General features: G+C 46.5%; 1 protein-coding gene across 5 annotated transcripts in view; it reads right to left on the bottom strand.

The window, feature by feature from the left end:
* The window catches only part of ZNF236 (zinc finger protein 236), a 1,196,152-nt gene that overhangs the window by 289,191 nt on the left and 892,836 nt on the right, over positions 1-14,125 (bottom strand). For all 5 annotated transcript variants that reach the window (XM_078687874.1, XM_078687872.1, XM_078687873.1 and 2 more), the window contains exon 26: positions 10,723-10,878. In XM_078687874.1, coding sequence (XP_078544000.1) covers positions 10,723-10,878 — 156 coding nt within the window. The remainder of the gene's footprint in view (positions 1-10,722; positions 10,879-14,125) is intronic.

The raw sequence follows: 14,125 nt of genomic DNA on the forward strand, positions 1-14,125 counted from the left end.
TTCCTGGAAGTGCCAAGGTCCACTAAGTAGGTGACCTTTCCTTTTCTCAAGGATAGGGGTCCCTCATGGGCTGCAGCATGCCAACCAGTAGAGACCACCCAAATTGTGACTCCAAGCTTGCCATTGCAGCCTGTGAAAGCTGGTGCTAGCACCACTTATGAAAGATATAGGTTTTCCTATCTCTGAGGTCACTATACTTTAAACCTATAAGTCGCCCTTAAGTCAGGCCAGAAGGCAGGGTGCTGGGTCTATGAGGGTGCCCCTGCATGAGCAGGGCACCCCTACAACCTTCGGAGTCCATTCTCTCGGGTTGTAAGTGTGTCAGCCATAACAATATAAAGAGTGGCCATGCGTCATTACGCAATGACCATCTTGCAGTAACAAACCCCGTCATGTTAGGCATCAAATATGTTGGACTCATACCGCCACACCAAAAAACGGTGTGGGAGGCATTATTCCATGAACTGTAAAGCTACTCCGGGAGGCCCTCAGTGCTCCCAGTACCAGTCTCCCAGGCCAGGACAGCAAACTATGGCTGCTGCCAACCGGACACACTATTCTGCCCTCCTGCTGCTGAGCCAAGCTCAAGCAGAGGAAGGAGGGAGAAGAGGTATCCTGTCACAGGGAGGTATGACCACATCCCAGACATGACTTAGTGTATTGGGCCAGGGTGCGCCACTCAGACTGCTTGAAAGGCACATTTGATGCCCTCCTTGCATACTCCAGTTCAAACCAGTTCAAAGAGCCATTGGCTCCCGATCTGGTGCGAAACTGGGCAAAGGACATGGGAGTATCCTCCCCACTGTCCAGCCCCTCTTCCAGGAGGGACCCCTGAATCGTCCCCACCCTCTCCTTAGGGTACGTGAGAGCATAACTGTGGGTGGGTCCCTAGATTCGTTGTGGGACAAGATTCATATCACATACCACTTCAACTTCGACCATCTGGGCAAACTGGACCTTGCTGTACTTCGCGTTGGGAAACCGAGACTTCAACTGGGAAGACTCCTACTGCTCCTGGTCTCGTCCTCCTGCAAGTCTGCTGTAGCATCTGTGCCTGTGCTCCATACAGGTTTTTCACAAGGCCTGTGGACATCCAAGACACACGAAGGAATCTACCTTGGAGTGAAGGAGTCACTGCCCTGCATCTGCAGGCACCGCAACACAGATGGCCCTTCTGCTGATCCTGGGCTCTAACGGACTCCGAAAGGCTCAGCAACACAGGTGGTGGTTCTGCAACTCCCTCGTTGCCTGCACTGTCTTCTCACCGAGTTTGAGGCCAGTATCCCTTGTCGGAACTGCTGGAACAGAACCCTTGTACAACGCGCCGACTTGCCACTGTCAAGGCTTGCTAACTCTCCTCCAGAGATTCTTGGGCTCCAAGAAGCTGCAACCTCAAGCATCTAATGTGACCAAGATCTTCGCCCTCACTGCTTCTGCTGCACCGTGGGCCTTCTTCAAAGGTGACCTGCTTGGGGTCCTCTTGCGACTCCTGTCCCTCCGGCCTGTGGATCTTGAGGGTCTTCTTTGATTCCAGTCGGCTACTCTGCTTGCTCAGGCCTACTCTGACTTACCTGCTTGTGGTGAGTCACTTGGACCTTGCTAGTGCCCCTTTTCCGTATACTCAGTTTGTTGCAGTTGCCAAGGCTTGTTGGTGCCCCTGGCGGACGCTAATCCCCTGGCTCTCGACCTCTGACGTGGAACAGCACGTGAACAGCTCCTGGTCTTTTACAGCGTCGCCTGGTCTGTACAGCTACAACTTCAAAGGCACCGTCAACTCTCCTGCATCTATCGACATCAGTGGGCTTTCGTCTTCCGTGCCTCCTGGTCACTCCTGAGTGGCACAGACTCTGTACCCTCTGCTTGCAGGTACCCCTTATCTAGAATCCAACTTTAGGCTCCATCGGACTCCTTCGTCTTCTTCTCCAGCGGCATCTTTTCTGAGGTCCTCCGTTGTGGTCTACTGCATTTTCCGACATCACTTCACACCTATACACCTGGCTTCCCTGGTGTAGGTATCCTGGTTCCTGGGGTATCCACGGGTGGGGTGACTCCCAAATCTTCCATCCTCCACTGGGTTTCTTCAGGGTACCCTGGGAAGGGACCTTCTTTAAAACTGCAACCGCGACTTACCCATCGACTTGTCTTGATACCGCTGTCGTGTTCACACTCCGTGGGGTTCCTGGGTACTTACCTTGGATATTTCCTTGGGTCCCTAACCATTCTACGTCTTCTGGGTCTAGTCTCGATTAAGGTTGTGGTTCGCATTCCACTATTTAAGAATATGGTTTAGTCCCCCCCTGGAGACCACTGTTTATTTGTGCTACTTACATGTTCTATTACGTAAGTATTTGTGTGTACTGTGTTTATGTTACCAGGTAGGAGATATTGAACGAGTTACTTACCTTCAGCAACGATATATCTGGAAAAGACACAATCTAGCCGTAGATTCCTTAACCCCCACCCATCCTCCCCGCTCTGCGACGACCTTTCAGGTTGGATTTTATACACTAGCCTACCTCCGGGCCGTGTACCGACATCGCAGCGACTCCGGACCCGGAGTTGAGGCACTCGGCCGCCGCAGAGGGCAAACCTGCCGGCGAAGACCCAACCTGAGCACCTACCTCCTCTGTGGGGCCCTAAGGCGCACCATGGAGAGGGGGTGACCCAAAGATGGCGTGAAGAGCCTGGTAATAGGCTTCCATCTGGGCCAGAGTCGCCCCAACACCTGTAAAAGGCGGTACGAGAGGGGTCAACTCCAGGGCGCCAGTGTCCGGTAAAGACCGGGAGCAGTGGGCCCGGTCGCCACGGTTGAGCGAGGTCGACGACCTCCGAGACTTGTGCCTGTGCCTACCTGCATCAGGCGGATGACGGCTGCCGGAACAACTCAAAGACCGGTCCCGAATAGAAGCCCCAGCTCGAGATGGAGAACGACGGTGTAAAGACGCAAAGCGGGACATCCGGGCGGACAACAACTTCATTCTACGCTCCCGCAGGGACTTTGGATTCATCTGCCGGCACGAGTCACACCCCTCGGAGTCGGCACCACATGCAGATCACGTGCGGATCCGTCGCTGACATCTTCTGCGTACAGATCTCACACGCCTTGAAGCCCGAAGGCATTGCACACTGTTCCCAGACGCCGAAGGCGACAAGAAGGCCTGAAGAGCAGGCCAGAGGTACCGCTTACTCCGGATCTGCATTGCAATGCGGAAAAGAAGGAAACTGACGTCAGTGTGCCGTGGGGGGGGGGGGGGGGGGACGACACCGGGGGGGGGGGGGGGGAGACTTATATGGCTCCATTGACGTCATGTCCGTGGACGACATCAAAGCGGAGCCATGCGGTGCCGTCCCCCGGCGCGCAGAGGTGCTGCTACAAAAAGTTTTCCGGATCCAGTCTGACACCTGGGGCTATTCTAAGTTAAGGAATCTGCGGCTAGATGTCTCTATCAGATGCAATGTGTTAGTGAGTGTTCATAATAAATACATATTTTTATAACTGCACTGTGTGGTTCTTTTTCACTTAACCTATACCATAAGATTAAGTACTGGTAAATCAAGCTGCTTTACACTCCTTCTGGACTAAGCCTGGAGGCTGCTCTCCACAGCTACCACTTAGAGTGCTTTCTAAGGTTGTCTAAGACCACTAAAATCATCTTAAGGGTTGTCTGGATTAGAGCAGGGTGCCACACGTACATACGTGAGCACCATATACTAAGCTAGTCTCTCACAGAGTTGGAGATCAGAATTGGGATGGTGCCAACAGAAGCTTCGGCATGTTGCGGGAAGGTCGAAATGGCATGACTGGTGCCGGTCCAGAGCCAATGACCAGGATCAAGCAACTGCCTCATCTGAACCCAGCAGGGCCTGAAGATGCACTGGCAGGAGCAGGCTGCTTAATATGAGGTGGATGGTCTCAAACTCGTGAAGTTGAGCAGGGGTCGTACCGGCTCCCGGAAACTCAGGGAAGCGCAAAGCCAAAACCAGGTGCTGGCTCAACCGTAGACCTGACTTGTACGCAGACACTCCCTTGTCCTCTCTCTGTGGTGAGCGTGTAAGTTAAACCAAGCTTTCTAGCCCGTTTTTTAAATCCTTATTGTTGCTTTCCTTGTAGCGCTCTTGGAGCGGGGAGTTGCCTGGCTCCTGTGTCACTTCTATTTTTTCCTGTACATTTGTTTCTTTGTAACGTGCATAAGGCGCTGGGAGATGCCTGGCTTCCCTGCACGTTGGTTCTAAAGGGTTACCCCTTTTACTTTTCCTTTGTGACCCCTTTTAAATGTTACATTGCTGGCTGTGTGGTATTGCTTTTGGCTTACCTCGTCTCAGCCGGCCGCCTCTCGATCTCAGTCGTAGTCGGAGCTTAGCCACGCCTGTAGAAGTGGGCTACAAATCATGGTAGCTGTGTGGCCGAAGGCGTGGCAAAGGCAAGCCCGTCTACGGCTGGATGGCGCCAGGGGCCAGGAACCCTGCTCGTCCTTCAAAGGGAACAGTTTGTTACTTCTCCTCGGAGATCCTAACACTTAAAAAGGCAGTAGATAAGGAATGCCTCCACTTCATAGAAGTGGGTAGTGGAGCTAACGGCTGTGGTAGATGCCCCTTCTCTTTCAATATTTCAGCAAAGGGAGGGAAGAGCGAGAGGGCCCTAGAGCCCACAAATGACTCCTTACATTGTCTGTCTTTAAATTGTAGGTCTCTAAGCAACCACAGTCAGGAAGTTTGTGAGCTATTAGCGGATCAGGAGCCAGTAGTGCTGTTTTTGGTTGAAACCTGGCTGCAATGACAGTCAGCGCCGAAAATTCTGGAGGCGCTACCAGAGGGATATGCCATTTTGAGAATAGATTGACCTGAGCAGAGAGGCGGGGGGGTTAGGAGTGATTTTTAAAAACAAAAAGATTACCAGGTTAAAATGGCTAAACTGCCAATTTCTGGGTGCTAAGCAGTGTTTTTTACCATGTCCCTAAACAGCAATTGGTCAGTGGCTGGACTCCTAATATATAAATCCCCGGGCACGGCGAGAGCGTTTATTAAAGATTTGGCAGACATATTGCCTTCTTATGCTATCTGTAACTCAAATATTTGTAATTGTAGGGGACCTGAACCTACATTTTGACACGGGTAGTCAAGAAATCTGTGAGCTTACAACTGGATTACAGGCCTTGGGTCTGGAGCAGTTAGTTCATGCCCCTACGCATATTAGGGGCCTCACACTAATTAATATATTTTCTAATTGTGCTCAAGCGGAAGCTTTACCTCCTGTGCCTGTGGTATTGTCTCATCACTTTCATTTAAGATCAAGAATCCTAGGAAAGTTTCATGCCAACCGAAACAGCTTTCTGAGGCAAAATGGACCCGGAAATGGTCCTAACTAACCCCTGACACCTTCATTGGCAAACTGACTTTGAGCACTCTGGATCTGGAGGCTTCCATCCAGATAGCTGACAAAGAAGTTTCTTTTTGTATTAAGGAGACAGTGGACTCCTTAACACCTCTGAAACTATGTAACAGTTTCCACTAGAACTCTTCAGCAGAATAGTTCTCAGAGGAGTTAGCAATGCTTAAAAAAGAATGTAAACGTCTTGAACGTTGCTGGAGGAGGAACTATCAGCCAGAGGACAAGTTGAAATATCTTCAAGGGCTAAAACACTACCACAAACAGATCAGGAGAACACGTAGGGATTTTTATACTCATAAAACTGAATCTGCTAAGAATGCCCCTAAATACATTTTTGTACCTCTTTGGAGCGAGTTACAGGAGTGATGCCGGCATCTATGGAGTATTGTAATAAAGTGGCTAGTTTGTTTTCGGAAAAAAAAAAAAAACGAGAAGATCTATGCCACGTTTCCAGCAATCAGTAGGAACTTTACATTAATTACCCCAAAGAGTGAAATATCTCATTAGGGAATGTTCACTTTCCAACCACCAGCTGAAAGAGATATACTACAGCTTATGTCAGTAGTAAAATCGGGCTCTCCCATGGATATCATCCCCCCAAACATGCTGTTATGCGGGAAGGAAGCTATTGCATTGGTGCTGACAAGCTTGTTGAACTTATCTTTTAGCTCTGGGCAAGTTCCTAATAACTGGGAACACAAGATGGTGGTTCTTTTACTGAAGAAAAAGTGCTTGGAACCAGCGCTCCCGGAAAATTTGAGACCAGTATCATTTCTACCTTTCTTCGCTAAAATAGCAGAGAAATGTCTCAACTTCCAACTGACCAAGTTTATGAAGAAAACCAGGTACTCCACAAAACTCAGTCTGGTTTCAGGGCTTTATATAGCACTGAATCAGCTCTACTCGTAGTCTTCGAAGTACTAAAAATGGCAGCGGATGAAGGTAGGACAGCAGCACTGATCTTGTTGGATTTAAATGCAGCTTTTGATACAGTATCCTACGACCGTATTTTGGAACAGTTGTGGGATGCTGGTATCAGAGGCAGCATTGGGAATGGATCAAGCATTTCCTACAGGACAGAGCCTTTCAAGTCCTGCAACAGCCCTTAACCTTTTCGGTGCTCATGACGGCTCCCAGCCGTCATGAGTCACAGTAGGCGTGTGCTCATGACGGTCGGGAGCCGTCGGGAGTAGTCAGAACGCTGCCGCTCCGCCCATGTGCTGTTAATTTCCCACCTGTGTGGGAGAATTAATCAGTGGGTGGAGTTCTGACGGCTCCCGGCCGTCATGAGCACACGCCCACCGTGATTTATGATGCCCGGGAACCGTCACTGCGCCGCAGTGAAGGGGTTAAAGACGGAAATCCGCCCCCTGTTACAAAGGGTGCCACAGGGTTCTGCCCTTAGCCCAATGTTATTTAACGTTTGCATGTGCCCACTAGCGGACATAGTCGTAAAACATGGGGTGAAGCTGATCTCCTATGCTGAAGACACTCAGCTGATCATCACGTTAGAACAGAAGGATGTAGAGGCTGTGCCTAAATTTAAGGCTTGATTAATTGATCTGGCTAAATCTCAGTTGCCTTCAATTAAATACAGGCAAGACTGATAACTTGGTAGTTGGTAAACAGCCTTCCATCTGGTCTCATATCTGGTGGCCAGAAGAATTAGGGCCGACCCCAGTTTCCAAACCAAGGTTAAAAACTTGGAAGTATGGTTGGATAACACCCTTTCTTTTACGGAAAAGATATTAGCTATGGCCGGTCCTGTTTTGGCCTATTAACGATGCTAAGGAAAATTACAAATCTTCTACCTCTGGTAGCAAAAAATACCATTATTCAGGCCTTGATTGGATTACTGTAACATTCTCTTCTTAGGGGTCACCAAAAGATATACGAGAATGCTGCAGAAAGTCCAGAATGCTGCAGCCCGGATACTAATGAACATCCCAAGGCGAACCCCGATGGGAGTGGCACTGAGGGAACTACACTGGTTATTGGTGCAGGACAGAGTAACTTTTAAAGCTTTGTGATTCTGCCATAGGAATCTGAACGAGGAAGGCCCTAGCTATCTTTGGCCTCTACTCACCCCCTACAGACCGATTTGGAAGGTTAAGTCTGTGGGCACTGTAAAGCTGACAGTGCTTAAAATACAAAATACATGCTTAGGAGGCACATCCTCCCAGCAGCTTCTTAGCAGCTAAAGCTTGGAATCAACTGCCGTTGGTTCTTAGGATGCAGCCCTCAGAAGGGCTGTTCCGTAAGAAACTCAAAATATGGTTCTTAGGTCATCTCAGGCAGGCCGGTGCTAAGATAACCTTTATTTGTTGGATAGGGGCTCACTATCGGAGAGGAGGAATTCTTAGTGCTGGGACACTTCGTTGGGAGTAAACAGGCGCTTTATAAGCTATTAATCTAATCTAATCTTGACGGCCGCCAGATGAGGTGACGTTGAAGACCTCTTGGACTTCTTGCTTTTCTTCTTCTGATGGGACTTTCCCCGATCCAAAGACTTCGAGTACGACAGAGATTCCAGGCTCCGTGACTGCTCCCAAGACATTTCTCTATACCGGAATTGACATTGTTGTGGCGTCATGCGTCGAACCTCAAGGCCTTTGAGTCCATGGCGCAGCAATCGGAGCAGACCTTTGGATCTTGGTCGCACTTAAGGCACCAAAGGCATACAGGTTGCTGGCCCATCACCAAACTTGATTGGTTACAGCCCCTGCAGGGCTTAAAGTCGGCCTTCCATAGATGACATCCCTACCACAGCAGGAGAAAAGTCTAGAAAAAAACTTTGACAAATGTCAAAAAGAAAGATTACTCAAAAAATGACTACGGGGCAGCTCTCTTCAGATCAACGCTTACTGGAGCAAAAGAAAAGAACTGATGTCAGCGTGCTTGGATGGCGCTTATAAGGCACTGCGATTGTTACATTCATCAAAGATGCTGCACACGTTTCCGATCAACGTCACCTAACGGCGCACCTGCGCTCAGGGGTACTGCTCACGAAAAGTTTCCAGTTCCAATCTGAATGCTGGGGATAATACTAAGGTAAGGCATCTGCAGGTAGAGGTCTTGTATAAGACAGAGAAATGTTTCCCCACAACCTCTGAGGACCAGACGAAGCAGGGGCATATCTAGGATTTTAGACTGGACCAAAGAAGGCTGTGGATTTTAATAATATAGAAAACAGTTGGTCCAACCAACCAGTATTAGTACGGAATCTTTGTATCACACCCACATTCAGCAAGTTAATTAAACAATGACAAATTATTGAGCATTTATCAAGGATTTCATAATGTACATTCATCCATAATTCACATCATCAACAGTTGTTGCAATGATCGTGAAGTGAAACAAGTGCTCAAGGAAGTGCTCATGGTGGGACGGGAAAGGAAGGGTGTAAGTGCTGATAATTACAATATTTACAATGATGGAAAGACATGTCCTACAATGTTTGAGTTTCTATCTAGTCAAATCCCAAGAAGCAAGACGTTGTGAATGCGTATTATCATCACCCGCATCCGGGCATAAATTCAGAGTACAGCTCAAGGTAAAAGAAAGGACAACGTTTCGACCCCAAAGAATCACAGAATGCCAGCAGTTCCTCAAATCAGGGTCTTCCTCAGGACAGAGAAATTGAGCAACCTACAAAGTAGGTAAAAGTATAATCCATAAGTGCCTTGGGTGGAATTTAAAAGGGTGGGTATATAAAATAAAATAAGTGGCTTATCGACTCACCTCAATACAACACTGCTATGTAGGCGGTGAAGAACTTATGGGGATGGGCTGAAAAGCTCCTATTCCAGAAAATGACACAAACTATGCATAACCACTGAAGTCCAGTCTGAAAATTGAGTTGCTGTGCTACAAAATTAATTAAGCATGGCACATGAGTACTGGATATACTTGCCATTGCGTAATGAGGAAGATCTTAATTTAGAATTTTTCTTATTGTTCGCTTTCTTATGATGATAGGATGAGTTTTACCCAGAAGCCAAATTTATTGTGGGTTTCTTAATCTGACCATTACATGAAAATAGTACTTGGACTATTTTCTCCTACATTGCATGGTCAAAAACAGCTGCACCTTCCTTTGTCTGATGACTCCCATTGTGCTGTAAATTTCTAATAATATGAATAAGGCTCCCGGTTTTATGGTATTTATTGTTTTGCCATTTTCATCTGTATTTATCCATTTTTATATTTTGCTAATCTAATCCATATTTATCCTTATTTATTTGGGTTTTGTGGAAAAATTAAGCTGAAATTAGTGTATTTCCACATTTATTTAACCGATAAATATGCACTCATGCTTGAATGTCAGCCAGGTTTCAGTGCTGTGAATACCTGCAGAAGGTAAATCAGGGCACTTATATGAAGATATGCAAATTTCAGTATCAACCTTGTGTATATCTACTGCTGTTAAAGCCTCTTTACTAAAATTCCTTTCTTTTTTATCCCCCTTATCTATCAATCCACACACCTATTGGCTTGGTAGTCATAGCAAACAGTATTTAGAATTTCTCAAAATGCAACCCAATTTCCGTTTTTATCAACATTTTAAAATAAATACAGACAAGAAAAAGAATGTTTTCTGTCTGAATTTTTCTGTAAAAATCACTAAAAACGGAAAACAGGGATCCTTAAATATGAAGCACTGTGTTTGAGCTTCACACACGACAACTGTTGACGAGTCGGACACAGATGTCTGTCTCTTGCACTTGCAGCACAATAATAAAAAACTATTTTATTAGAGCAGACATGGTCAGACACTGAATTAATTAACAATTTAGAAAAAAATCCTTAAACACATGTGAAACTGTTAGAAATAGCTTCAGGGTACAGTGAAAAAAGTGAATTGACCCCAGGAACAAAGGTGGTTACTTAATAGACCTGCTAGGAGATTTGCAACAGCCTTAACTGTGCTACTTACCTCCAGTTGGAAAGAACTGTTGTAAAGTTTTGTTATCCCCAATGACGTCAAATGTGCTTTCAAAGATGAGAAATCAGAAGGAAGAATCATCCATTGGAAGAGTACCAAAACTAAATTTAAAAAAAACACTTAAAACCTACAAGAAGATGTGTATGCACCAAAATATTTACCAGCAGTGTAAGGAGAACACTCTTTCTTGAGCTAAGAAGTGGTGTGCTCTGCTGGAAGAGATAACATTCTAAAATATATAAAGCTGCAAATGTTTCTATGCGGGAATCAAATGGAACAGGAAATTGCAAATACGCAACTCCCACCCTCTTGATGCACAAAAGACCAATAAGTAAATCTTCTTTCTTTTGTCTTGCTACCCTTGTTATATAAAGTGAACTTTATGTACCTGAAGAAGTGGTCAGTGTTGAGGCCTGTGACAAAAGCTGATCATTGCTTATTGTTAAAGTGGCACCCGAGGGTTGATGGACAATTGTTGGTGTCAGTCTTATGCTTCCATTCAACTCATTGCTACTGGACGTACCATGATGAATTATATCTTGACCTAGATGAAAAATAATAATGACCTAATCAAAAAAATTATTGTGGAAAACCATATTCAGCAGTAAAAGTTAGCACTTTAACTTTAATTAGTAAACGTTAAATATTGATAATGGGTTTAAACATCAAATTTGATGGACAAAGTACATGAGATCCATTTGAACTACATCTGTACATTTTTACTTTTTAAAATATGCATAATGGAGACATCCAGAATCATCCGTTACAAACAAAATAGAATTAAGACGTATTTTTTTAGAACTCAGTTATCACTTTTTAAAATCATTTATAAGCATTGCAAATCATCACATTGGTACTTGCTTGATTGAGCTCAGAAGAATGAAACATTTAGTTGGCCTAGCCTGGTTTCGAACTCATAACATGCAGGTTGCACAACGCTTCTATTGTTTTGCTATTTATATTGCATGTTTACAAATATGGGGTGTAACATTTTTCTGGATAGTCTGATTGAATTATTTAAAAAGCACTTATTTAAAAACCCTTTGCAAAACCTTTTAGATCTCCACATATTATTAGATTTCTGGGCACCCTTCAAAATGTATTGCTAGTTTCAGCAGCAAAGAACAAGTTACTTATCGTTGGTAACGCATTATCTGGTAGAGACTATATCTAGCTGCAGATTCCTTACCTTTGAATTTCCCAGGCATCAGGCTGGAGTCAGAAACATTTGCTGAGAAATACCCCTTATGCGCCGTTAGGTGGCTTCATTCAAACCTGTGTGACATCGTCAGCATTGTTAGCGTCAGGTATGACGTCGCGGTACCTATATAGGCGCCACACAGGCGAGCGGACATCAGTACCTTTCGTGCTTTCCACACCAAAAGAGCAGAGCCACGAAGTAACTGATCTAGTTGTGTGCAAAACTAAGGGCCTGAAAAGGGGAGGAACCCTAGTCCTAACAAAATCAGTCAGCAAGGCGAGGAGGCATGGGTGGGGCTGTAAGGAATCTGCAGCTAGAGTCTCTACCAGATAATGCGTTACCAAAGGTAATAAACTTGTTCATCTGATAGAGATTTCTAGCTGCAGATTACTTACCTTTGAATCAGTTACCCAAGACATCCCATCCCGGCGGTGGGTGTGGACCAATACCTTAAACTAGAAAATCCTGTAGGACTGAACCGGCAAAATTCTCTTCTCTGTGGACCAGACTGTGCAGGCAGTATTGTTTTGCAAACATGTGCAAATAAGCCCACGTTGCTGCCTGACAGATGTCAAGGACTGTGACACTCCGAGCCAAGGCCGTTGTCGCAGCATTTCCCCTGGAGGAATGTGCCTTAATCCCTCAGGGGGCTGCTGCTTTTCCAAGGCATAGCAGAGAGGCTTGGTCTGACAGCAGCAAAAATGCAGGCAGACCAGAAAGGTAACCCTTGGGAGTTCCCAAAGCAGATCCCTGTTGGGCAAGGGTTAAAATGAATAAGAGAACAGTGGAAAGAGAAGCAGAAAGAGGGTCAATAGATCTTTGTTCTGTTGGGTCTGGTGGCACAGTGGACTAATGCGTCCACTGCAGGAGCCAGTGTTAGACGGTGTACATGGTCACAGGTTCAAATCCCGGCGGGTCCACTTAGCCTTGCAACTATCTGAGGTCGATAAAATGAGTACCATTGATTTAGGTAACAATAAAAATCTGTTATTCAGCACCAAGATACCTCTGGGTGAACGTGCGCTTTACAAATACACATGTTATGTTATTATACAATATAATACAAATTTCTGCCAACAGCAGGTGTATACCGTCTTAGTGGAGGGCCGCCTGGCCGCCAAAATAAAGTTACATACTTCAGGAGGAAGGACAAAAGCCATTAACTGCTGCTGCTCAATCTCCACGCATGGAATCGCAGAGTTGACAGTTTCGGGTGGAGAACCCTCACCTGCTGCTGCAACAGAAGATCCTCCCCAAAAGGGTAGCCTGATCAGAGTATCGATGCTAATGTTCAGAAGCTCTGAATACCACTCTCCTCACCCAGTCCGGGGCCACCAAAATGACTTGGGCCCAGTCACTCCTGATCTTCTTCATAACCCTGGGCAGGAGTGATATGGGTGGGAAGGCTTACAACAGGCCTGAGCTCCACTCACGATGAAAAGAGTTGCCGAGCAATAGCCACTTTGAAAACTCCAGCACGCAGTATTGCTGACATTGCGCTTCTCTTAGGAGGCGAACAAATCTAACCAAGGTTCTCCCGAATGATGAAAGAGACCTTGCGCCACCACCAACTGGAGACGCCATTCGTGATCCACTTGGCATCGACGGCTGAGTTTGTCTGTCCTGGCATTCAGAGGACCTGCCAGGTGTTGAATCTCCAGGGTTATGCCCTGCAGTTCTAGCCATGTCCAGGGATGCACCGCCTTTCCACAAAGGCCCACAACCCTACCCCGCCATGCTTGTTGCAGTATCACATAGCAGTAGTGGTGTCCGTGAACACCCGCACTAGCTTCCCCTTGACAGAAGGAAGAAATGCTTTCAATGGCAATCGAATCACTTGGAGCTCCAATAAATTTATTAGGAGCCCCAACTCCTCAAGAGACCAGTGTTCCCTGATCTCTACCTCCCCCAGATGGCCGCCCCATCCCAGAAGTGATGCATCGGTCACGACTGTGAGATCTGGTTGGTGAAGGGAGAGGGGTCTGCCGTTGACTTAATCGCTGTACGTCAACCATCACTGGAGTTCTCTCCAGTTCCTTGCGAGATCTGGACCACGTGGGTGAGATTTCCCCGATGCTGTGCCTACTGGAACTTCAATTCCCACTGTAGAGCCCCCATATGCCACCTGGTATCCTTTACTAACAGGATGCAGGAGGCCTTGAGGCCCAATAGCCTCAGAGTCAGTCTCACCAAAATCCAGGACAGAGGCAGAAACATCGGAATCATAACCTGAATATCCTTGACTCGCTGCTCGGGAGGATAGACCCGAAACTGCATTGTGTCCAGAACAGCTTTGATGAAAGGGAGAGTCTGTGAAGAAGTCAGGTGTTACTTATGCACATTAATAGAGAACCCCAGCGAATGCAGGAGGTCCGCCATAGTCTGAAGGTGGGAGACACCTTGAACAGCCAGTTGTCGCGGTAGGGGAAGATGGACACCCTTAACCTGCGCAGATAAGCTGTGCCCACTATCACCTCGGTGAACAGTCGAGGGGCACTGGTAAGGCAGAAGGGGAACATGATAAACACAAAGTGCTTGTGATCTACCTTGAACCGCAGATACTGCTTGTTGCCCGTCAGGATGGGGATAT

The sequence above is a fragment of the Lissotriton helveticus genome, chromosome 4_1, assembly GCF_964261635.1.
Source record: "Lissotriton helveticus chromosome 4_1, aLisHel1.1, whole genome shotgun sequence".
Taxonomy (NCBI): Eukaryota; Metazoa; Chordata; class Amphibia; order Caudata; family Salamandridae; genus Lissotriton; species Lissotriton helveticus.